Source organism: Nesoenas mayeri (genome assembly GCF_963082525.1).
Source record: "Nesoenas mayeri genome assembly, chromosome: 3".
Taxonomy (NCBI): Eukaryota; Metazoa; Chordata; class Aves; order Columbiformes; family Columbidae; genus Nesoenas; species Nesoenas mayeri.
Genome location: NC_137544.1, coordinates 57,869,928 through 57,890,752, shown reverse-complemented (window position 1 = coordinate 57,890,752; position 20,825 = coordinate 57,869,928). Strand labels below are relative to the sequence as shown.

Below are 20,825 nucleotides of genomic sequence, written 5' to 3'. Positions count from 1 at the left end.
AGAACACAGAAAGTAATGCATCCTGGCTAGCAGCAGTTCGTGCAAGGTAGATTAATGTAAACAAAACAAACAGCCAAAAACCAACCAAAAACCTGAATGCCAAAACCTCACCCTGATTGTCTTGGATGTTTTAAACAAATAGTTAAATTACTGAACAGTTGATATGCTAGAACAGCTATGGATTTTTAAAATTAGTGTTTAAAAAAACAACTGTTAATACAAGCAAAAGCTTATGTGAGCTTACAAATTTAACAGCTGTAATATACCACCTACAACCTGCAGACAAGTCCTTGTTTCTGTTTCAGAGCATGTATATGTGCCCTTGAAGTTTCTTGATGTATCTCAGATCTCACTGCCTTCTTCCAACTGGTTTCACAATACTACTTAATTAAAATGTACACTTTTGGCAGTTTTTAGAGTTATTTCTAATTAATTTTTAATGTATTTTTCTTTAATGCCTACTATTAAGGAAAAAATCAACTTAAAATATTTACATTAAGTACTTTAATTCTTATTTAAAATATTTTTTTCTTCTGAAAATTATTTTGCTGGTCAATGTTAAAGGATCACATAAAACATTCTATGCAAAGTTAGCAAAAGAAATTTATGGAGGTACACCTTATGTTAAATAATACAATATTACTGCTAAATTAGTATGAAATAAAAAGCTAGATATACTAGTATTGCTTCTGTATGTTTATCACAACAGCATGGGAGAATACAGAAGATGTGTTTCATCACTACTCCGAAATTCACCAAAGCAGATTCAATAGAGGGAACTGACAGTCTGCATAATCATGCATAATCCAAACATAAACACTGTTTACTTGCTTATTTTCTTCTATACAGTAACAAAACAAAACTATCCAAACAAACTACATGCATATAATCTACATCCTAATAATAATTCTGTGATTTTGGACAAGTACTTTCATCCTGTGGTCTTTTCTAGTTCCACGAAAGAAAATAGACCATGATATTACTGTACTGAGAATATCAAGGATCGTAACTTAAAGTACAGTACAGGTCTCCTGTTTATATGGTATATGTACTAATTATTTCTTTAAAAAATCAGTCTTTTCAAGTCTTACCTCTTCAGCTACTTACAAAGTAGAAAGTATGATGCTACAGCAGAAGCAACTCCTTTTTTGATCTCCAAATTAAACTTCCTAGGTTGCTGCTGAGCTATGTGAAATGTGAGCTCACCTGCTTACGTAGCTGTGTTGATTTTGACAACTTCATGAAGGTCAAATGTGGTTTAAATGCTCTTTCTTCCCCTGTCAAAATGCCCTTTTCTTGAAATATCTTCTTCATCGTATCTAAGGGGTGAGAAACAATGTAGAGGTACGAAGATATTACATGATAGAACGCTTAAAAATGAGCTTTCTACTGTAATATGAGTCACAGCAACTCCACATGGAAAAGACGAGATGATGAATGCCAAAAAGCAGGGAGATTTCTAGGTAACTTCAAAGGTACATAGTGAAAATAGTGTGAAAATAGTCTTATATTTGCAGTTAATATGGGTCACAAAATTTGCTTTACTAAAATACCAGCAATTAGAAAGCTGTCCATGCTGTCTGCTCTTGCTGTCAAAATAGGAACTTGACATTAAAACTGTTCAGGAGTTACTCTCACTGGAAGAGTTCTGGAAACTTCAGGAAAACTCTGAGTATATAACAGAATTGTGTCTCTTCAAAAACACTATTCTGCAATGAGTTCTATTATCCATATTTGGGTAATCTCCCACCCAGACCAAAGGAAATCTGAAATTGAAAGCTGTAAATTCTGGCACTAGATTTACATGGCAGAATTAGAGAAAACATCAGGAATGCTGGTGATTTTGGTTTGTTTTTTTCAAGCTTCACTGTTGCATTTCAGTTTCCTGTTGTTAATGTACACTTTTATCTGTCTACAACCCAGGCCAAAGCAACTCTACTACACTGACCTAGTTTAGTATTTCCCAACTCAACTGCCCAATGTAATGTTTCATTTATTGGAAATAAATTTCAGTATAACTTTTGAATTATGTTCCATATTTCTTTCAGCTGAAATACTTTAAATAAAAAATCTCTGTTGTAATTTTGAAAAAATCCATTTAGATAAAATTGACAAAAACTGTGGCAATAATACCAATAAGTAGAATATTTCTATTACTGAAAAACAGGCAAACTGCAAAATCTTTTCTTTTTCTTTGCAAATACAACTTGCAATTTTTCACTAGGTGTAGGTCTAACTGACCATACTACCCTTGAACCAAAATCAAAATAGGGGAAAAAAAAATAAATCAGTCCTATTGCATTAATTTAATCAATCCAAACAACAACCATGTATTTGCATTTATTTTTAATATTTTTTGGCTTGATAGTTCAGCTGTACCAGAAAGATCCAGTGGTATATTCTCCCACCTGGAAAAAAATGCATTACACTAAGGAACACCTTAAGTGAGCTACTCTGAAATCACACTTATGAAGAGATTTTATAAGTTTATGTGTTATTTTGTCAACAGACAAGTTCTAGAAGAAGCTCAGACTATCCATATTGGCCCTAGTGAGCAAAATTCACTTCTCTTTCTCTGCTGCCTATTATTTATAACCTTAGGCTCCACAGTCTATGCAACTAAAGCTGGGATTTTTAAAGAAGCCAAGGAAATCAAAGACCCAAATGTCATCTCTTAAATAGGCCCACTTGAAATTCTCTTTCAGCTTTCACTCCCCACTTATATGATGCTGATGCATTTTACGAAAAAGAATTAGCCCAGCTAATTATTCTAACTCAGCAGATGCTGAAAGGACAACTGGATTAAAACCTGTGAGGCATTTACACAATGGTAATAGGGGTCATATTACTATGGCAGATGCTTACCTATGTATCTAAATCTATACATCTATATATCTAGATCTATAGGTCTACTATATATCTATGGTTATGTATCTGTACACAAGTACAGCTTACCTACTTATATTATTTTAAATTGTATCTGCAAGAAACATTTCTAAATTTGCACTGAATCTCCAGTAAGCTGTTGTGCAGCTTTTCACACGAATGCTGCTGAACAACAGATTAACATATCAAAACAGAAGACAACAAATAGATGTTTGCTACTTCTTCAAACTGAGATATGGAAGTTCGAATTAAGTCATTTAGTCATAGTGTGCATGTATTTCCATGCATCCAATGGCTTGCTTATTTTCTGATGTTAGTAAGGTAATAAAATGTTACATTTATTTAAAACTGAAATTATCTGTAACAAAGCCATTTTCTGGTTCCTTTGTTTGGTTCTCTGAACTGCATCGTTTGGGGACTCCTTGACTTTTTGATGTTCCAGCAAAAAAAATTAGTCTTATCAAAACCAGGTTTACGCTGTCTTGTGATACTGTGACTCAGTCTTGTGGATTGTAGTCTTTTTTCTCCCCTAAAAGCTCAAATTCTTTCTGGCTACATGTCTTATGCCAAGCAGTGCCTTGTCTCCCACTCTGCAATTAAGGTCTGTACTGGTGAAGATGTGTGCCTCAAAGGGTGTCCCCCTGTATGGGAATTCTTGAAGAATGGCAAAGAGGAGAAATGTAAACATGCTCAAGTGACTTGCAGCTGGGGTATAGTGAAAACACATACATCGCACTAATTGTTTGACTGACTTTGTGTGCTTGACAAGTAGAACCTCTGTGTTAAATAACATAGGCCTGTGAGAAATTCTAAAACACCTTATCATTATGGCTGAGATTCCTGCTTTGTTGTGAGAAAGAGCAGAAGGCTGTGCTTGCTTGGAGCCTTGAAATACAGGCAAACACAGCAGGCCCAGTGATCTTCTACCAGGGTTGAATTCTGCAGCGCCTGCATCCCTACTTGTGTCACCTCTGCCTGGATGCTTAGGTGCTGCTTTGGAGACCCCTGGTAGCAAGGTAACTAAAATAAATTTGCTGTTTCCAATTAAATACTTGGCCTCTGGCTCTTCTTGTAATGTGCCTGCGTCAGTGCTCACACCCCCTATCTCCAGTAAGAGCTTAGTGTCAGACCAGCGGTTTGCCAAGGTGCATCTGATCACAGGATTTTAAACCCAGTGTTTTCAACACGGTAGACTGATCATGTGGCACTATAAATGTGCGTGTCTCACTGTCCCACACACTTTAGGCTGCTAAACAGCAACCGTGTGGCCTGTGTGTCTTCATTTGGTGCTAAAGAGCTTTGTTCAATATCTGCTTCTATTTATCTTTCCAAATTCATCTTTTTTCATACCTGGTAACTCTAATCCAGAAAAAACATAATGAAAAAAATGGGTCAGAGGAAAGAAAACATAACTTCAGTGAGTGATGAAAGTTTTATATTCAATAGATTTTCATGTGTATGTGTGTGTGTCCACACATGTTCTCATGGTGATCAGACTTCTCACACAGCTTTGTCATGGCATAGACTATTATTAAATATCACAGGCTCAAGAGATTGGCCACACTTGCTAGTACTACACATAGCCCCAGTTTTGCAGTATTTGACACTTAGGGACTAAGTGTGACATTTTACTGGTTAAGGTGAGTTACAAACATAATTGGCACAATGTTTCCTTCTTCAAAGATAATGAAAATAGAACAAAATCTGAGTAGATGGAGGGGAAAAATAAACAAAGGGAAATGTTTTCCTGAGAGTACAGGAAGATTAAAAGATAATGTAATGCTATTAATATCCATGCAGCTCTTCAAAGAAGTGCCCACAAGAAAGATTTTAAAAGAAATTGGGATGGAAGCATGGATGCCGTGGGCAAGACAAAGTTCCAGGCTTATGGGACAGCATGAAAGTGGATTTGAAGGTTAAGCAAATATACAAAGGTTAAAAGGTTATGATGGGGATTGCCTGAACTGAAAGGAATTAGAGGCCAGTGACAAGGATGGTATGACAGACAATCTCCATGGGTGAGGATCTGCCATCTTTCCCCCAGACATTAACATTAATAGCTAGACTGAAAAATCAAACAAGATCTGTGTTTTCCCTCATTAGAATCATAGAATGGTTTTGGTTGGAAGGGACCTTCAAAGCTCATCTAGTCCAACCCCCATGCAATGAGCAGGGACATCTTCAACTAGATCAGGTTGCTCAGAGCCCTGTCCAGCCTGGCCTTGAATGTCTCCAGGGATGGGGCATCAACCACCTCTCTGGTCATTCTATCCTGAATATCCCCTCTAATAGTTTAAAACCATTACCACCCCTTGTCCTGTTGCAAAAGGTCCTGCTACAATGTCTGTCTCCATCTTTCTTATAGGCCCCTTTTAAGTATTGAAAGGCAGCAACAAAGTCTCCCCAGAGCCTTCTCTTCTCCAGGCTGAACAACCCCAGCTCTCTCCACCTTTCCTCATAGGAGAGCTGTTCCAATCCTCTGATCATTTTTGTGGCTGAAAAATGTTGGCCAGTTTCAGGTTGACCAATCTTTGCAGCTTCAAAGCAATACCCTAAAAAAGTTAAGGCTATTTTTACAAGTGCCATTACTTCCTGGAACAAATTTTTGGACAGCTTTCAGACCATCTTTCATGCAATTTTAAGTACTCTGCAATACCATTTTGTACCTTATTTTTGCAATGTCAAAATTACTGAATAACATTGGCCTCTCTTATATTGGATGTGGCTGAATCCATTAGACAACTGATTCCCCATAATTAGACTTGAAATGTGATATATGAAACTTACTCAGAACTGCTATATACTGGAAAGGCTCAAAAATTCAACAACTAGATCAATACAGAATGATTAGCAGAGAAATTGCACATTAAGCCTTACTCCCTCGTACAAATAGTCACCATCTTTTTTTGTGATTTCATTAGATATGACTGTTACAGATGTACATTTTCTTCCAGTCTATGAATTTCTGCTTTTCTCTAAACCATGTTCCCTTAATTAAAAGCTTCAGAATTTATAAACAATGTTCTGTCTCTTAATTGAAATTTTCTTTTACTTCACAATTGGAGCTGAAGAAAAGCTATGCACAGTTAGCTTACAATTATAACTATCACATTAACTCATGTTAAATTTTTAAGTTGTTAGGGTTTTTGTACGAGTATTCTGTTGGCTATCAGCACAAGTTTGGGGTTTACAAAGATGGTCTTCTGGTCATCCTTCCTTTCCAAACAGCACTGAAAATAATGCACTTGTAAAGCCTTACAAGGCCTAATTTCCAAGCCAATGAAGAACTCAAAGCCATCTGTTTCAGATGCTAATATTTATCATGACCTCAACTACACGTCACCAGAGGTGAGTACCACAAATTAAAAAAAAATATTTAACATATCACATTATGCTTGGAATATATAATCAAAGGCTGCATCAAGCACCAAATTCTCTACCACCCTACTGTTCGGACCATTACGAAGGACAGTATCAGCCTGAGGAGCGTCCCTGGCTGCTGCCTGACAAAAACCACTGACTCCTGAACACCTCAGCAATCCCCAACCTCTGTTGAAAAAATAAAAAGGTGGCTAAATCAGGCTCAGTCACTACCACTGTGCTGGTGATTTTTATCTCCAGGATGTAAGAAAAGGCCTTGCTTTTCATCTCTCCATAAGAGGCTATCTTTTTCTTCCCATCAGTACTAGCATTTCCCTGCTAATAGTCAGCTTAACATTGTGATTTTCCCAATGGCTCTTCCACTGCTACCTGGTTATATATTACTTAGGCTTTTCTATGGGGAATTGCCACTGTACCACGCCACCATCATATACCAGTGAGCTATATTGTTATTTCAAACATGTACCAGCAGTATGTGTGGGTTGTTATGTTTCTCTCCATCATGATACACGTGTATAGAAAAAAGATGGGCTCGTTCATGAAGTAGGATCCAAGAAGCAGCTGGACAAACCAATCTCCACTTTGTCCACAGATGCTAATGTATAACGTAAGCCTTATAAGACAAACAATGATAATGTGAAGGCTCAAAGCACTAGACTGAAACTTAGGTAGGACTTCTTGATGAAACTTGCTTCTTTTACTGGTTTTAATCTATGCAAATATTTACTAAAAGTTTGTTACGATCTCAGAAAGAAGTGGGTGAGAATACCTTCTTTCAAACCACAAAAAAAGCATACCTTAATGCTTAATTTTAATGAGATCTTTATCAGTTATTGTTATTCAGTGTTTGGAAGCAAAATATGAAGAAGAATGTAAATGAAAATCTAAAAGCATTTGCTGTCTTTGCTTTCAAAGAAGCAAACTTTGCATTTTTAGGGCTAAGGAACAAATGTGGAGGTTATTAATGTGTGTTTTAGAGGATCAGAGGCAAGCAACATCATGATCAGCATGCCCAGTTTCATTAAATAATACAGCAGTGCTCAGTTGCCATTAACCACATCGTCAAATATGTTCTGTACAGATGGATGTTAACAAAAACTTCTCATAATAAACAATTAAGAAGAAATTAAATGGCAGATTCAGAGCCAGGCATGCACATGGTTAATTTGTTTTATATAGTTCACGTAAAACTACAGTGAGAATAAAAACCACAATAAACATCGAGGTGCAGAGATAAAATGCCATGACAAACTGAAGATGTTTCAAGCTCCCTGCTAATTGAATAAATTCCTTGCAACAATTTAAAACTTTGCTTCCAGTTCTACCTGACTACACAACAGTAAATTAGAGATTACCTGGTCTGTAAATGCCCTAATCCTCCCAAAAGATTTACTTTCTCCTTGCCTTAAAAACAGATCTTCTACTTACTCCTGCTACCTCAGCTTCCTTTCTGTTAAACCATTACTCTTCCCCTTGTATCTGCCCTCTCTGTACCTTGCTTAAAATGCCATTATACAGTCAAATCGCATTTTTCTTAGTAAATGGAAAAGACTCTTTCTGACTCTCTCCACACAGTTCACCAAAAATTTCAGATCCTGCATGAAGAGCAATAGAGTCAAAGGGCAGGAGGAGCATGGCAATACAGCACTCCAAAGCCAGGCCCAGGCCCCTGTCTCAGCCTACTGCTCTTGTGTATCTGCTTCAGTCGCTTCTACTTGGCATGTGACACACAAAAAAGTGAGCTACAAGATTTCACGATAGCATGGCATTGGATATTCACATGCAACTAACAAAATGTTGAGCTCTAGAGCAAACTGTAAGTATTACCTGTTGAAAGCACAAACTCTAAACTAACTGGTGTTATACTAGGCTATACTAGTGACTGTTCATTTTCACTAAAATGTCTGTCCCTATTGTCAGAATTTGTATAGTCAAGGGGCCTAAAACAAAGAAAACTGTTAGCACAGAGCTGAATTAGAAAAGGTTGCATGCAGAAAACTTTGTAATATCAAAAGGCATGAACAGTGCTCATGTCTATTGGAATCAGTCCACGTCATTAAGTGCCATCAGCAGGTTGGTGTCTGGGCTCTTGTAATGAAACCAACAAAAGAATTGTTCGAGTTTTTTTCTGCTGGTTATATTCATCAAACAATACAGCATATATGTATTTGCTGACATAGATAATTATATTCTTGAGACAGCAGAATATTGCCACTGTCAACTTCGGAGCATTAGTAGGAACTATAACTAATGGCGCATGGACTAGAAGAAAATCTAACATGTCACAGGAGAACATTTTCAATGCAACTGTTACGGATTTGGACTAGTGGCTTTTTGTTCACTTTTTACAAGTCAGTTGTTTTAATGTTACAAGAGTTTTGAGTTCTCAATTTTTCCATCATGTGAATTGACTTGAGAATAACTGACACGAGGCAAAATTCATTTATCTTAGCTTCAGCCATCTGGAACTAAAGGGAACTAAATTAACTGAATTAAACTATTTCCCTAGGCTCTCTGAAGTCAGGGCAATGTAACTCATCCTAAAATAGATGTTAAATGTGTGGTTTCATAATCTTTAAAGAAGCTCATAAACCACCATCCTTGCCAAAACAGACTGTTCCGCTCCAGCCCTGTGCCTGCTACTGCTCCTGTTTTCTGTGCAGACAGTCCTATAGCTCTACAGTAAACTGCACTGGCAAACTGTGTAGGTTAAAAATTAGCTGTCAAAGGTAAAAACTTAATTTCACAACAGTAGAAGTCACCATGTGGCTGCACAAATACTCAGCACAACAAGAGGGGCCAGACTGCTTTGCTATGGTGGCAGTACCAGATGATGCTCGAGTAAAGCTGTAATGTACCTAGAGAAGAAGATGGGCAGTATGACTCACTTTCCATTTCTCTCTGTGTGTAGTACAGAGTGTTAGGAAAATCAGTTTAGTGAGATTGGACTAAATGCCATTTATATAAAACTAAAGGAAACAACTGCTTAGGTGTACTACATGTCTGTCTAGTGCACTCCTACCTGTATTAAAATATTTAGCCCAACAAATCAACACTTCAGGAAAACAAAGGACCAGAAGCACATGAAATAATTATCTGCATAAACAGAAGAGTAGCTTTTTCATTCATGAAATACAAGCTCCCCCCCATGGTCAGACCATAATGTGCACCGTTCATCCATAAAACCAAAAACTGCAAATCCTGTGGGAAATAACAGGATTCACTTATTCACTCTTATCAACTTCAAACAGCATTTACAATATGATTATCAAAACGAAAATTGAACCCAAACAATTTACTACCTTTTCCAAATTCACTTAGTACTTCAAAAATTCTGTAGTGTAGCAAAGCACAAGAAAGAGGTTTTTAAAAATCACTCTAAGTGTCTAAGTCACTTTTAGCTCAGGATTTCTAAAAAGACTTGGACAAACAGTGATTAAATTACTCCTCAAACTTCTGTAATAACAGTTTAGCACTATTCCTGGTAGATAATTATAGGCTACTAATGTCTCTTAATGGATTGTTGGGAAATAACAAGGAAATCCAACAAACAGAAGACCCATCTTAGCTCTGCTTTTCCTGAACTCATCTCTGGCAAATTTATATTTACATTGGTATTAGTAGACACACACTTACTGTGCTGTACCACTATTACTATAATGCTGTACCACATTCAGACGTTACTAGTATCAAACAAATTTTGATGTAATTTTTGGAACTAAATAGGCTCTTACAAGAAGCTGGTTTAACTTCATATATTTTCTATTGCTTGTGTATTTCTCCTTCAAAATTCATGTAGAACACAAAATAACACATGAAGTCAAAATTCACCTTAGAGCATAGCAGAACCAAGCATAATCTTGAAGTAGCAAACCAGTAATTCCTGTAATAAGCTAAACTTGGGTCTTGCAAAAAATCAAACAGCTACAGAAGTGAGCTCTTTACTGTTCCATGCACAACAACAAAACGATTAACATCCTGGAGGCAATACTGTAGATATCTTTTTTCTTTCTACCAGCTTCAGTTTTTAAATTGCATACAAGTTATATCGCAGGCAAACTGTACTAGGAGCCAGAATAAACTAGTGACAATTAACTTCTGTCAAACATATATAACCTCACTGCAGTATATATAAAAAGCTGTTAGGAATCTTCACACGGATCCTGACAACAGCAGCCCAGCAGAAAAGAGTTTCCAATATTTTCTCTTTCAGTTATCTCTAAAATTGTGTATTCAGGATATTTACTATTCACAGAGCAGGAGTACCAGGCATTTGACTTACAGACTATTTTGAATTAATATACAAGATGTTTTACAGAAAATAAATGTCACATTTCTGCTAATACGGTTCTTTACATTAGAAAGTATATTTATTGTGTGAAATACAACCCAGAAAGTACTACATGGTCTTTTCCACAAAATGCAACACCTTCAGTAGGAGGTTTGGCCCTTAGAGGACTGTCTGCTAATGTTTTGTAAAAACTGCATGCAAACTAAACTGTGTTGCAATTAACTCTGTACGTGTACTCTTACATTAAAGGAATTATACATGTGATATGCTTGAGGGAGAAGAGAAAATCCTAATGACTCTCTCGTTTACTTCGTCCGTTCTGAAGAGTTCACATGCATTCTTTTGTTTTAGATTATTTGGTATTCCAAATTGCACTGCCCTGAAGGACATCTGTGTAATAACAAATTATCTATTTTTATCAGGTTACTTATATTAATTTCTTTGCAATTTAATCTAGTGAAGACATACATAGAAACTGTTTGCTATATTGATTTTCTTCCTACTCACATGTTTTTTCCACTCATCTAATATGTAACTAAGCTAACATTTGAAACACACTTGTGTAATATTCAGTGTTGCATAATTACAGACCTAAAATATTTTTCTCTAGCACAAACATCAATAGAAGAACCAAATATGTTTTAATGAATTACAGGTTACCTGTTATGAAATAATATTAGCAATTCCAAGAAGGCACAAAAAATACTCTGAAATCAGCAGCAATTCAGACACTATGTTTTGACAGTTACTAAGCAATGTTATGATGGCATATTCTGAAGTCATACCCACTGAACATTTTCAATCATTTTACCATTTTCTTCTGGTAATGTTCAGTTCCCTACCCTGTTTCAGAACTAAATCCAGATGAAACAAAAATCACTGTAAAAGTGTAGAGACTGAACAACAGGCCTAAGGCGAATAAATGATGTCTTGGGTTGGCAAAAGTAAGCCCTGAAATAAGAAACATTTTTACTAAACAGCAGTAGTTAAGTGAAAATAAAAATATACAGCTGTGGTTCTAATATAAGCAAAGAATATTCCACAGTGAGTATCAGTAGTTATGCTTTCCAAGAAAAACATAGGTTTTCTTGTTTGCTAAATGTGACTGTACTATCAGTTTGTCCACTAGGAAGGACGGTTGAACTGAAAAACAAAGGTCATCTCAGCTTTACTTGTCTAATTCTGATCAAAATCCAGTTCACGAGTCTAAGATGCACAGAGAATCACTGATAAGAAACTTTCCTTTCCTGTAGTTAAAGATACTTGGCTCTCCAAGTCTAGCAATTTTGATTATGTTGGAGTTCTTAACTATAATCTTCTCAAAATCAAAAGTTATTGTCACTAACAGGAGCCATTAACCTCCTTTCACAAGAGGTACAGAAAGGGAATACAGTTCATGAATTATCTCACTGTTTGTAAAACAGCATACATACACAATATTCTGTCATGTTTAAAAGAAGTCTAAAGACAAACTCAAAGACAAGGATGAGGAAGCATATCATCCAAAGGGCTGAAGAATACTTGGTAGATTCAACCTTTGAAATAATTATTTGATTATTTAACAACTCAAGCGCCTCTGGAAATGTAAAAACTGTTCAATTTCTATCATACTGAATATTAGAAATACTGCTCTATTGAGTGCTGCTTAAAATAGTAAAGTATTGCCCAATAACGGCATAAGCAATGTGGTAAGCTGGAAAGCTCACACTCTTCCATTCAAGTTTTCTTTAAAATGTAAGTTAAAAAATACTAAACATTTTCTAAATGTGCTTCAGAAATCAATCTAATTAATTACTAGAGAAACCACTGTATTACTAAAGACTTTCTCCATTTTTTTCTCTGTACTGGACTGCAAAGAGGTAGCGTGACAGCAGCACTCTTTGCTACTCTGCAAAATGTCCTATACTGGTTATTGCACTATAAAAAAAAATGGTGTGACCTCACATTCCTCAGAGCACAAAAGATAATTCATCAATACTGAAAAACTCTTTCTAAAAAGAGACTTTCCAAGGCATAGTTGGAATTGCCGGGATAGTTTTAAAGGACACAAAGGAATTACAGACAGTACTGTTCTCTGAGAATTTTTATTTAAGATCTGTAAACAACATAGTTTAAGTATAGACTCATAGATTAAAAAACTCCACTCTACCTGCTGTTTTCCAGTAGATGTTTATACGCCTTTTATATATTCCTACTGACTTGAACTATGTCTTCGGATGCATTTTATCTGACTGGCAAAGGCAGTGGCCTTAGCTCCACTGTTAAGACAGAACTGAGAGTTTTGCTTTTGAAGTGAACATGTGGATGCACATGCAGAGGAGTATGTAGCTGCCACATCTTTCAGTAACTTCCTAATTGCTAAAAGAAGGCAATTAACATCAAACAAGCCACAGACTGGTTCCACAACTGCTCCAAAAAGTATTTCAGGTTAAAGCAGCATAGAATCCAACTCCGTTATTCTGGCAGATGAGTTATGTCATTCTCTTGAATTCTCCTTATCCTCCAGGGGTGCAAAGAAACTCCAGGTTTTACTTTATACATATATGGAAGCGTATGTATGAAGTACATATCTATACCTAGACATATATATGCGTGTGTGTATATATGCACTTATACAAGTGGGAGTGGTAAGGTACAAGTTAATTCACTGAGATCTAAGACTGGTATATATAACATAGAGGAAACATGAAACTTAAATACTCCCCAGACCGTGCAATAGGAAAGAACGTCACTGTCTCTCAGTGCTCTACTGAGCATGAACACAAAGGAGAGAACTATGTAACTTTGAAAGTCAGGTAAGATGCATCAAAGATACAGTTCTTTAAGTCAGTGTGAATATACAAATTGAAAGGGGTGCAAGTATCAGCTGAGAAACAGCAGACAGCACTTGGACCAAAACAAGGCAGAATGGGGTCTTTAGATCCATCTACAAACCTGCAGTTACATATACTAAATAAAAAGATATCAGAGAATAGTACCACCTGTAATAGAATAATAGTTTTGGACTATAGTTTTGAACTATGCTGGGAAATTTGTTATGTAGTCTTTACAGTTGTAAAGGTAAAGTAACGTTGACTAAATTACCACCAACTTACGTTTGTGCTCCATTCTCATCTAGGTAGTCAAAACTATTGAAAGCACTTAAAACTAGATTGACAAGTTGTACCTGCTATTTCCGTAAGTATAGCTGTATGATCATTTTTTGCCAGCTTCACAAATCCAACTTCATTTCTGAAGTGATCAATTCCTTGAAAAGACAAATCCACAGTTTTTCCTTTCAGGAGATCTTCTACAAAACCCTTGCTGTCTGAAAGAGCACCAACCGCTCTGTCAAGAGGAAAGAACATATCTATGTGAAAGTCAAATATATTAATATAATGATTAATAGTAATGTAATCAGTATCAAAAAATCTCACAAAGTGTTACTAGGATCAATTTATTATCTACTCAGGTACTTTTACACAACTTCCTATGAATGCAGTCAGTGTTATTACTACCATTTTATAAATGTACACTGGTTCATATATCCTTCTGTAAAACATAATAAGGCAAACCTAGCAGCAGGTGTAATTCCTCAAAAGAGTTTACCTCAGTCCTCAAGGTGACCAGGTATTAAGATGATAATGTCTCTATTACTCTGCGCATCCCATTTAAGTAATATCCTTCCTCAGAAGAATCTGGCTTTCCATTCTTAAATTAATTAACTTTTTTCATCTCCTGATAGCTCAACCGAAAACTCTGGGATTCTGCTTCATTCAAAGTTACTACAGTGTGTTACTTAATGTTATAAACAGAGGTTAGTGTCATTATATATATATATATATATATATATATAATGATGAAATTATATGGAAATTACTATTAAGCTCATTGAGAACTGTTAGAAGTACTACCTAAATTGATGTTTACTTTCTTTAAGAGATATGTAGCACACACACCTGATCTACATGTAACTTAAGAAACAGGAACAAGCCTGGTAACTTTTTAATAATAATTTTAATTAGCCACATTAAGTGTATGTACAATTACATTAAATATGTGTTTTGACATGCACTTGAAGTGATTCACGCGCTAAACAAGAAGTATATAAACCTTCTTAGTATCTTCTAGAAGATCTCTCACATGCTCACAGTTTTTAATTCTATTCAACGAAAACGGAATTTAAACTTTCACTGAACTGATTTTGACTTTATAAACACTAGATGGCAGTAACTGTTTAAAAACGCTCAAGAGTTTATTTTGGCTTTTGTGTCCTAGCTGGATAAAAGCCAACATCATTTCTAAAGTGGGCTACATTATATTATTTAAGCCTGTACAATTACAAACAACTCTACCCAGGCTTCCATTGTGTTTAACAAGATGGACTCTTGATGAGAACTCTACATTTAATTGAAACCTAGGCCAGCTTAAGAGACGTTACTGTTGATTATATGACAAAATATCCTTGATGGATGTAGTCCTCCTGTGTTTTTTTAATAGAGCTTTAATCTACAGCCTACAAGTACTTTAGCTCCTATATAACCACTTTAAAAAAAATGCCATTACTTGTTCCTTGGCAAAGATATTTTCATTTGAGCATAGTCTCTGCCACTTACCTACCATTTTATCACCATTGGGCAAGTCTATTCCTGTGTCTTCCCTATGCGATATACTTCAAGACCTTTCAAAACCACCATCTAGTACTGATCATACCTGTCAGATTACTTCGAAAGTAATCATGTGTAAGTTTATTTACTGACATGAACCTGAAAATGGTTCCAAATCAAGCACAGATATTTCAAATACACTGTGTGAAAGACTGCAGTGGGCTTTCAAGTAGTGAATCATGCACATACCTAAAACCCATCTCTGAATTTTTTGCATCTGAGAACTGGTACACAGCAAGTCATGGAAAGCTCTGTTCGCCAGCTGAACAGACTCCCATTTCCATGCTGTAGGGTGTGCTGCAGAACTCGCTTACCAGCTCAACTCTACCTGAAGAAGTCTATGAAAGGTCAATTCACACAGAGCAGTGTGTTTTCAGTTTAGCACTGAGTCACTGAAGACTTAGTTCTACTTTTTTTTTTTACATATAATCTTGAAAACACTAAAATATTTAGAAACAGTTGTCATCTCACTTTAGCATATTTTGTATTTTTGTATTCTATCAATCACTTTATAATGTCTAACAATTGCTTTGTAAGAATAAGGCATAAGGACAAACATTTCCACTGAAGTCAATAGCAAAACACAGAACAGTAGTATTTTCTTATGATTCCATACCAAAAAGTATTTACAATGCCAGATAGTAGTCACACTCAGTGGAACTAACCCACAGGGGTAACAAAAACTTTACAAGCGTTTTGCTCCAAAGTGGAAAAAGGAAAAAAAAAATAAAATTAAGCAGCATATTCTAAGTGAATACAAACTAGGATTATAGAAGCAGTGCCTCCTTTTTTCTATACTGTTGTAATGTAAATATAATAGCACTTAAAATTGATATATTTTCTTTTTAGAAATTTCTGATTTTTAAATTTTGATTACTTGTTAGAAAAAGCAACCTTGCAAAAAAAAGCCAAACTGATTCCTTCCAGCTCTCGTATTTGTAATGAAAAGGTAAGATTCACAGTCTTTGACAGATAACAAGCAAGAAGACCTTGACATTGTAGTCTGGTAATGAAGGCGTTTACTGCAAAGGCAGGCATCCTGATTTCTAGTACCTGATCCCATGACTATGCATAGTTAGCATGGACTAGAGCTCCTCTGCCAGAAGGAAGCACTGTCATGACTCTTTCTTGCTTAATTTCTTTATGGTTTTTAGAATCGAATATTCTTGATTTCACACAGTCCTAGAAAAAGATGTGTAAAGTGCATTCATGAAGGCTAGACCACAGTCAATGAGTTAGGAAACTTGCATGGGAACTACAGCTCTGGATTCCCTTAGAGAAGTCTCAAATACAGATCTTCCATTTCCAGGGTGAATGCTGTATGTACTAAAACACCATACAAAGGGCTTTGTGCTGAATTGAATGTTATGTTTAGCACATTCTTATCACGCATTTTGACTTCAAATAGCATTCAACACATTTCATTTCTGTATAGACAGAGGCACTATTGTGCAAACACAGTAGAAAAACTGTAGATATCTAAGTAACTTAATGGATCCAAACCTAAGGATCCGTGAACACTGAGACACTCAGTTGACTAGCTGAACTTTGTTTGAGGGATTGTTCTCACCCTATATTACACACAGGTTCTTTTGCCAGCTTGGATCTTGGTTTCCTTCCATTAACCTGGTATTGAAACTTGGTGAAGCAAAGAAATCTCAACTTTTCAATCTCCAGGTGCTCCCAAAAGATTAAACCGAAAACATCAGTTATGAAAAAAAAATCCCATAAAATAGAAAATGCAATCTAGAATACCTGAGGATAGCTGAGCTAGATACCTGTAGGAGGCATCTGGCCAGAGAAGGAGTGAATCACTGGGGAAGCTGCTGCTGACTAGCGGCCAGCTCCTGGGTGCCTGGACTGGGGAGTTCTGCTGGGAGAGGCAGAGAAGAACTCCGTCAGTGCTTGAGTGGCAGTCAGATTGCTGAGAAGGAGCTCAAGGAGTAGCAGAAGAGAATGAATTTGAGAGTATTTGATACACAGTTTAGGAGTCTCAAAATATTAATTTCATTTTTAAAAAAGTTTAAACTTCAAAGCCTTTTAAAAAAAATCTTGAGTGAACAGTTGGTGGTTGTTTTCACCAACTGACGTGTGTTGGCACAGTTTGCTCATCAACTAGGGCAGGAGGAAGATAGTATGCCTCTACTCCAGGAGACAAAATGCACATGGAGAAGAGAGGGAGTCCAGCAGATCTACTATCCTTTGCCTTCCCTTCTATTCTCTGCTCCTGGCTATGCTTCTCTCCCTTTAGATCAGATCATTGGAGACAAGGATGCAGGCAAATTTGCACCCTCACAGGAGAGGCAACAGCGTAGAGGCCTCAAGGATATAGCATTCAGGGAAAGAAGTGTGACAATAAAGCAAGGAAATTGATTTAGATATACTGGTATCTCATTATTTTTAGGGGTGTTAAATGTTTTTAGCCAAAATACTTCTCCTTATTAGAAGTATGCCCTTGGCTACCTAACGGTTCCTAAATTCTACCTTGGATTTTCCCTTTCTTATGATCAATCTGCACTTTAGCAACCAAAGCTTCTGGGGGAAAAAAATAACTTAACACACACTTATTAGACACATTACTTTGTAACTGTATTACCATACCCAAACCAATGTCTCACTGCACTTATTCATTATTTGATCTAGATAATTCAGTACATGGACCACAAGGCTGCTAACACTGCAGAGAAAACCAATGAGAGAACTCATCTGGGGGGGACGAAACCATGACGCTTCTATTTCATAGAATTATAACCATCTGATGAATTTTAATTCATTAGAAATACAAAATGGACACATAAGGGATAGAAGGTTCCCAGATATTCATATAATGCCAGTAGGCTATTTATCAGCATTTTAGATAATACTCTGTTGCAGTTACCAAAGTGTTTGCAATCTCAATTCTGCAATTATAATATGCGAATATAGAGACATCACATATGCAGGCTATTGTGCACCAGACCTAAATAAAAACTGTCAAGTCTGTGTAATGCGGGACTATAAAATACAATGCATGCTTTCATTGCAAGTCAAAATTACAACTAGACACAAAAATTATTAATCTGAACATCGATAAATTACAGCTGTATAGATAGACTTAAAAGTCTGAACATCTTCATATTTACCATTGGACTTGCATGTTAAAGTACACTTGTCAGACAGCAGTACAACATGCAACAAACAGTAAAAAACACCAAAGAACTGCATTTTTATAAGGCAACTAGTTGCATCTAACACATGACATCACTGTATAATACATGTCTTTCCACAACTTTTCTACGATCAAGGAGATCAGCTATATCACTGAAGCAACATAAAAAATATACATTTGTAAGGCCTAATAGCCACCTCTCTTTTAGTGTATTTGAATTTTGAGTATAATAAATTCATTTAGGGACATCAAAAAATCCTGTACCTGCATGAGACATTAGCTTGGAGCTATGGTTTATTTCATTAAAGTCTTTCAGTGACAATTACTGATTTGGCTTATAACATTTGCTAACCTATGAAATCTTGAAAGTTCCCCTGTTAATCTGTTCAGTGTCCTCTATATGAAAACAGTGTTTTAAAATAATTACATTAGCAAACATGAGATTTGTTTATGCAAGTTCAGCACACAGTAAGAAAAATGCAAAGGAAAAAAGTATCTTTTGTTCAGAGCTCATGACATACCATAAGTTATGAAAATGGCTAATATTAAGGTTAGCATTTTAACAACAATATGAATTACATGTTCAGTAACCCTGGCAATTCAGGGCTGTGTATCACAAAAAATAAGCATCAGTCAACCCTCCTAGTCTTTTTATGAGCTACTCCAGCAAAAATACTTGTGTATACTTAATTTAATATCAAATACCTACATACTAACGTCTTCTTCATTCGATAAATGCATCACTAACATGGTGACATGCAACGAGCCAGAGCGAACCATTGCTTTGGAAAGCCTTTGATCCTTTTGTATTATTGCATCTTGGAGAGCCTGAATACTGCCAGTAATCTGGGAAGAAAGACAGACACAGAAACAACAGTCAGCTATTACAATTACCGTGTCCCATCATGCAAGTGAACAAGAAAGCACACAAACTGAAATCAAACGTTTATGTAAAAACCATTCTAGCAGAAGAAAGTTTGATCCTCTGACAAAGCTGTGCTAACTGACCCGAGTAAACCCAAAGTGGGTATGAATGGAGTAATTAATAAATCACTGGACACTCCCCATCATATCTTGATAGGAGTTTGCTTCCGTAAGTATGATAAATTTCTAGAACAGACTAAGATCATCCAGTTTTACACTACCAGTAACTCAAATAAAAGGTTTCTTGAAGGACTCTGCTCACTTGTATGCTGCTATGTGCAGACAAGTGTCTGGAAAAATAAAGAGATTTTTGCAGGGCTGGGCATGTACAAAACAGGAATATTCAGTAAATTATTTGTAGAGATATCCACTTTACAGTTCTGACCGTACTGTCCAATCGATAGATATAAATTATATACTCTCTTCAAATATATTTTAACAAATTTCCATACAACATCTATACAGTTCTAACTTCATGAGTCCTTAAAATTACTTGAATTACATTTTCTTCATTGAGAGTTATTTGTGTGGTTATTTATGCTTTATAAATTGTATACAAAATATTTACTGTGCTTGCCATAATGATAGCTCTATTGTAGTGATTTAAGAAATAAAGGGCAACAGTTCTTGAATATGTAGGTGGAAAATAAATCCAATAACCTTGACCATCTTACAAAACGTATTATTTCTTAAAGCATGTTAAGCAAAGGCATTACAGATGAATCAGATTTGGTGTGTGAGTCTAAAAGAAGCATGTATAAAAGTTTGTAGAAAACTGTTGAGTTTTTTTTAATTCAAAACCCAATGGTGAATGTTTCACAAATATATTATACATATTGACTTTCATAACATAAGCACAAACAGATCTTAGGTTAAAAAAGAAGCTTTGATATATTTTGATACCTCTGTTAATCATAAGGAACACACACATTTCCTGAAAAAAAACACAGTCTAATGGGAGTGGTCAGTAGTTTTCTGACTGAATTTCTTAAGATGAATTTTGCCATGCAAGAGTTTTATCCAATGTGCCACAGATATCTATTAATGCCATCTAAATAAAACCAAGTTGTAACTGAAACGAACCAACTCCAGGGAGGATGAAGAGGAGAAAGGAAGGTAAAAGCCATTTGCCAGTAAAAGGCGATGTGGCATCTACAAAACCATAACTGTCTTAGGTAGTGTAAGACATATGAAGAAAATTGCACCAACATTTTGATCATTAATCATGTTGTAATAAGACCAACTTCCTTCATATGTCAGAACTGACTTTATATTGGATAAATAACACTTTTATTGTCTCAGATGTAGGAGAAATTTAACCCACATTTAAGCAAAAAAGTGGTAAATGCAATCTCTGGTAATTACAATGTATTGACTGCATAATTATTTAAGTTTATAAACTAAAATAAATGCAGTTATCCCTGTTAAAAAAAAAAAAAACACCAAAAACAAAAACAAACCAACAAACAACAAAAAAAACCCAAAACAACCTCAAAAATGAGATCACCTATCATATGAATTACAATTTTATTCCATTTTCAACTATTGC

The 20,825-nt window shown here is 35.8% G+C and overlaps 1 protein-coding gene across 3 annotated transcripts in view; it reads right to left on the bottom strand.

Annotated features, from left to right (window-relative positions):
- AKAP7 (A-kinase anchoring protein 7) overlaps window positions 1-20,825 on the bottom strand; it is an 89,756-nt gene that overhangs the window by 61,731 nt on the left and 7,200 nt on the right. For all 3 annotated transcript variants that reach the window (XR_013922030.1, XM_080342978.1, XM_080342977.1), the window contains exons 4-6: window positions 19,062-19,198; window positions 13,725-13,885; window positions 1,207-1,319 (exon numbers count right to left, since the gene is read on the bottom strand). Coding sequence is in view for 2 of the 3 variants with exons in the window: in XM_080342978.1 (XP_080199104.1) it covers window positions 1,207-1,319; window positions 13,725-13,885; window positions 19,062-19,198 (411 nt within the window). In the remaining variant the exon portion in view is untranslated. The remainder of the gene's footprint in view (window positions 1-1,206; window positions 1,320-13,724; window positions 13,886-19,061; window positions 19,199-20,825) is intronic.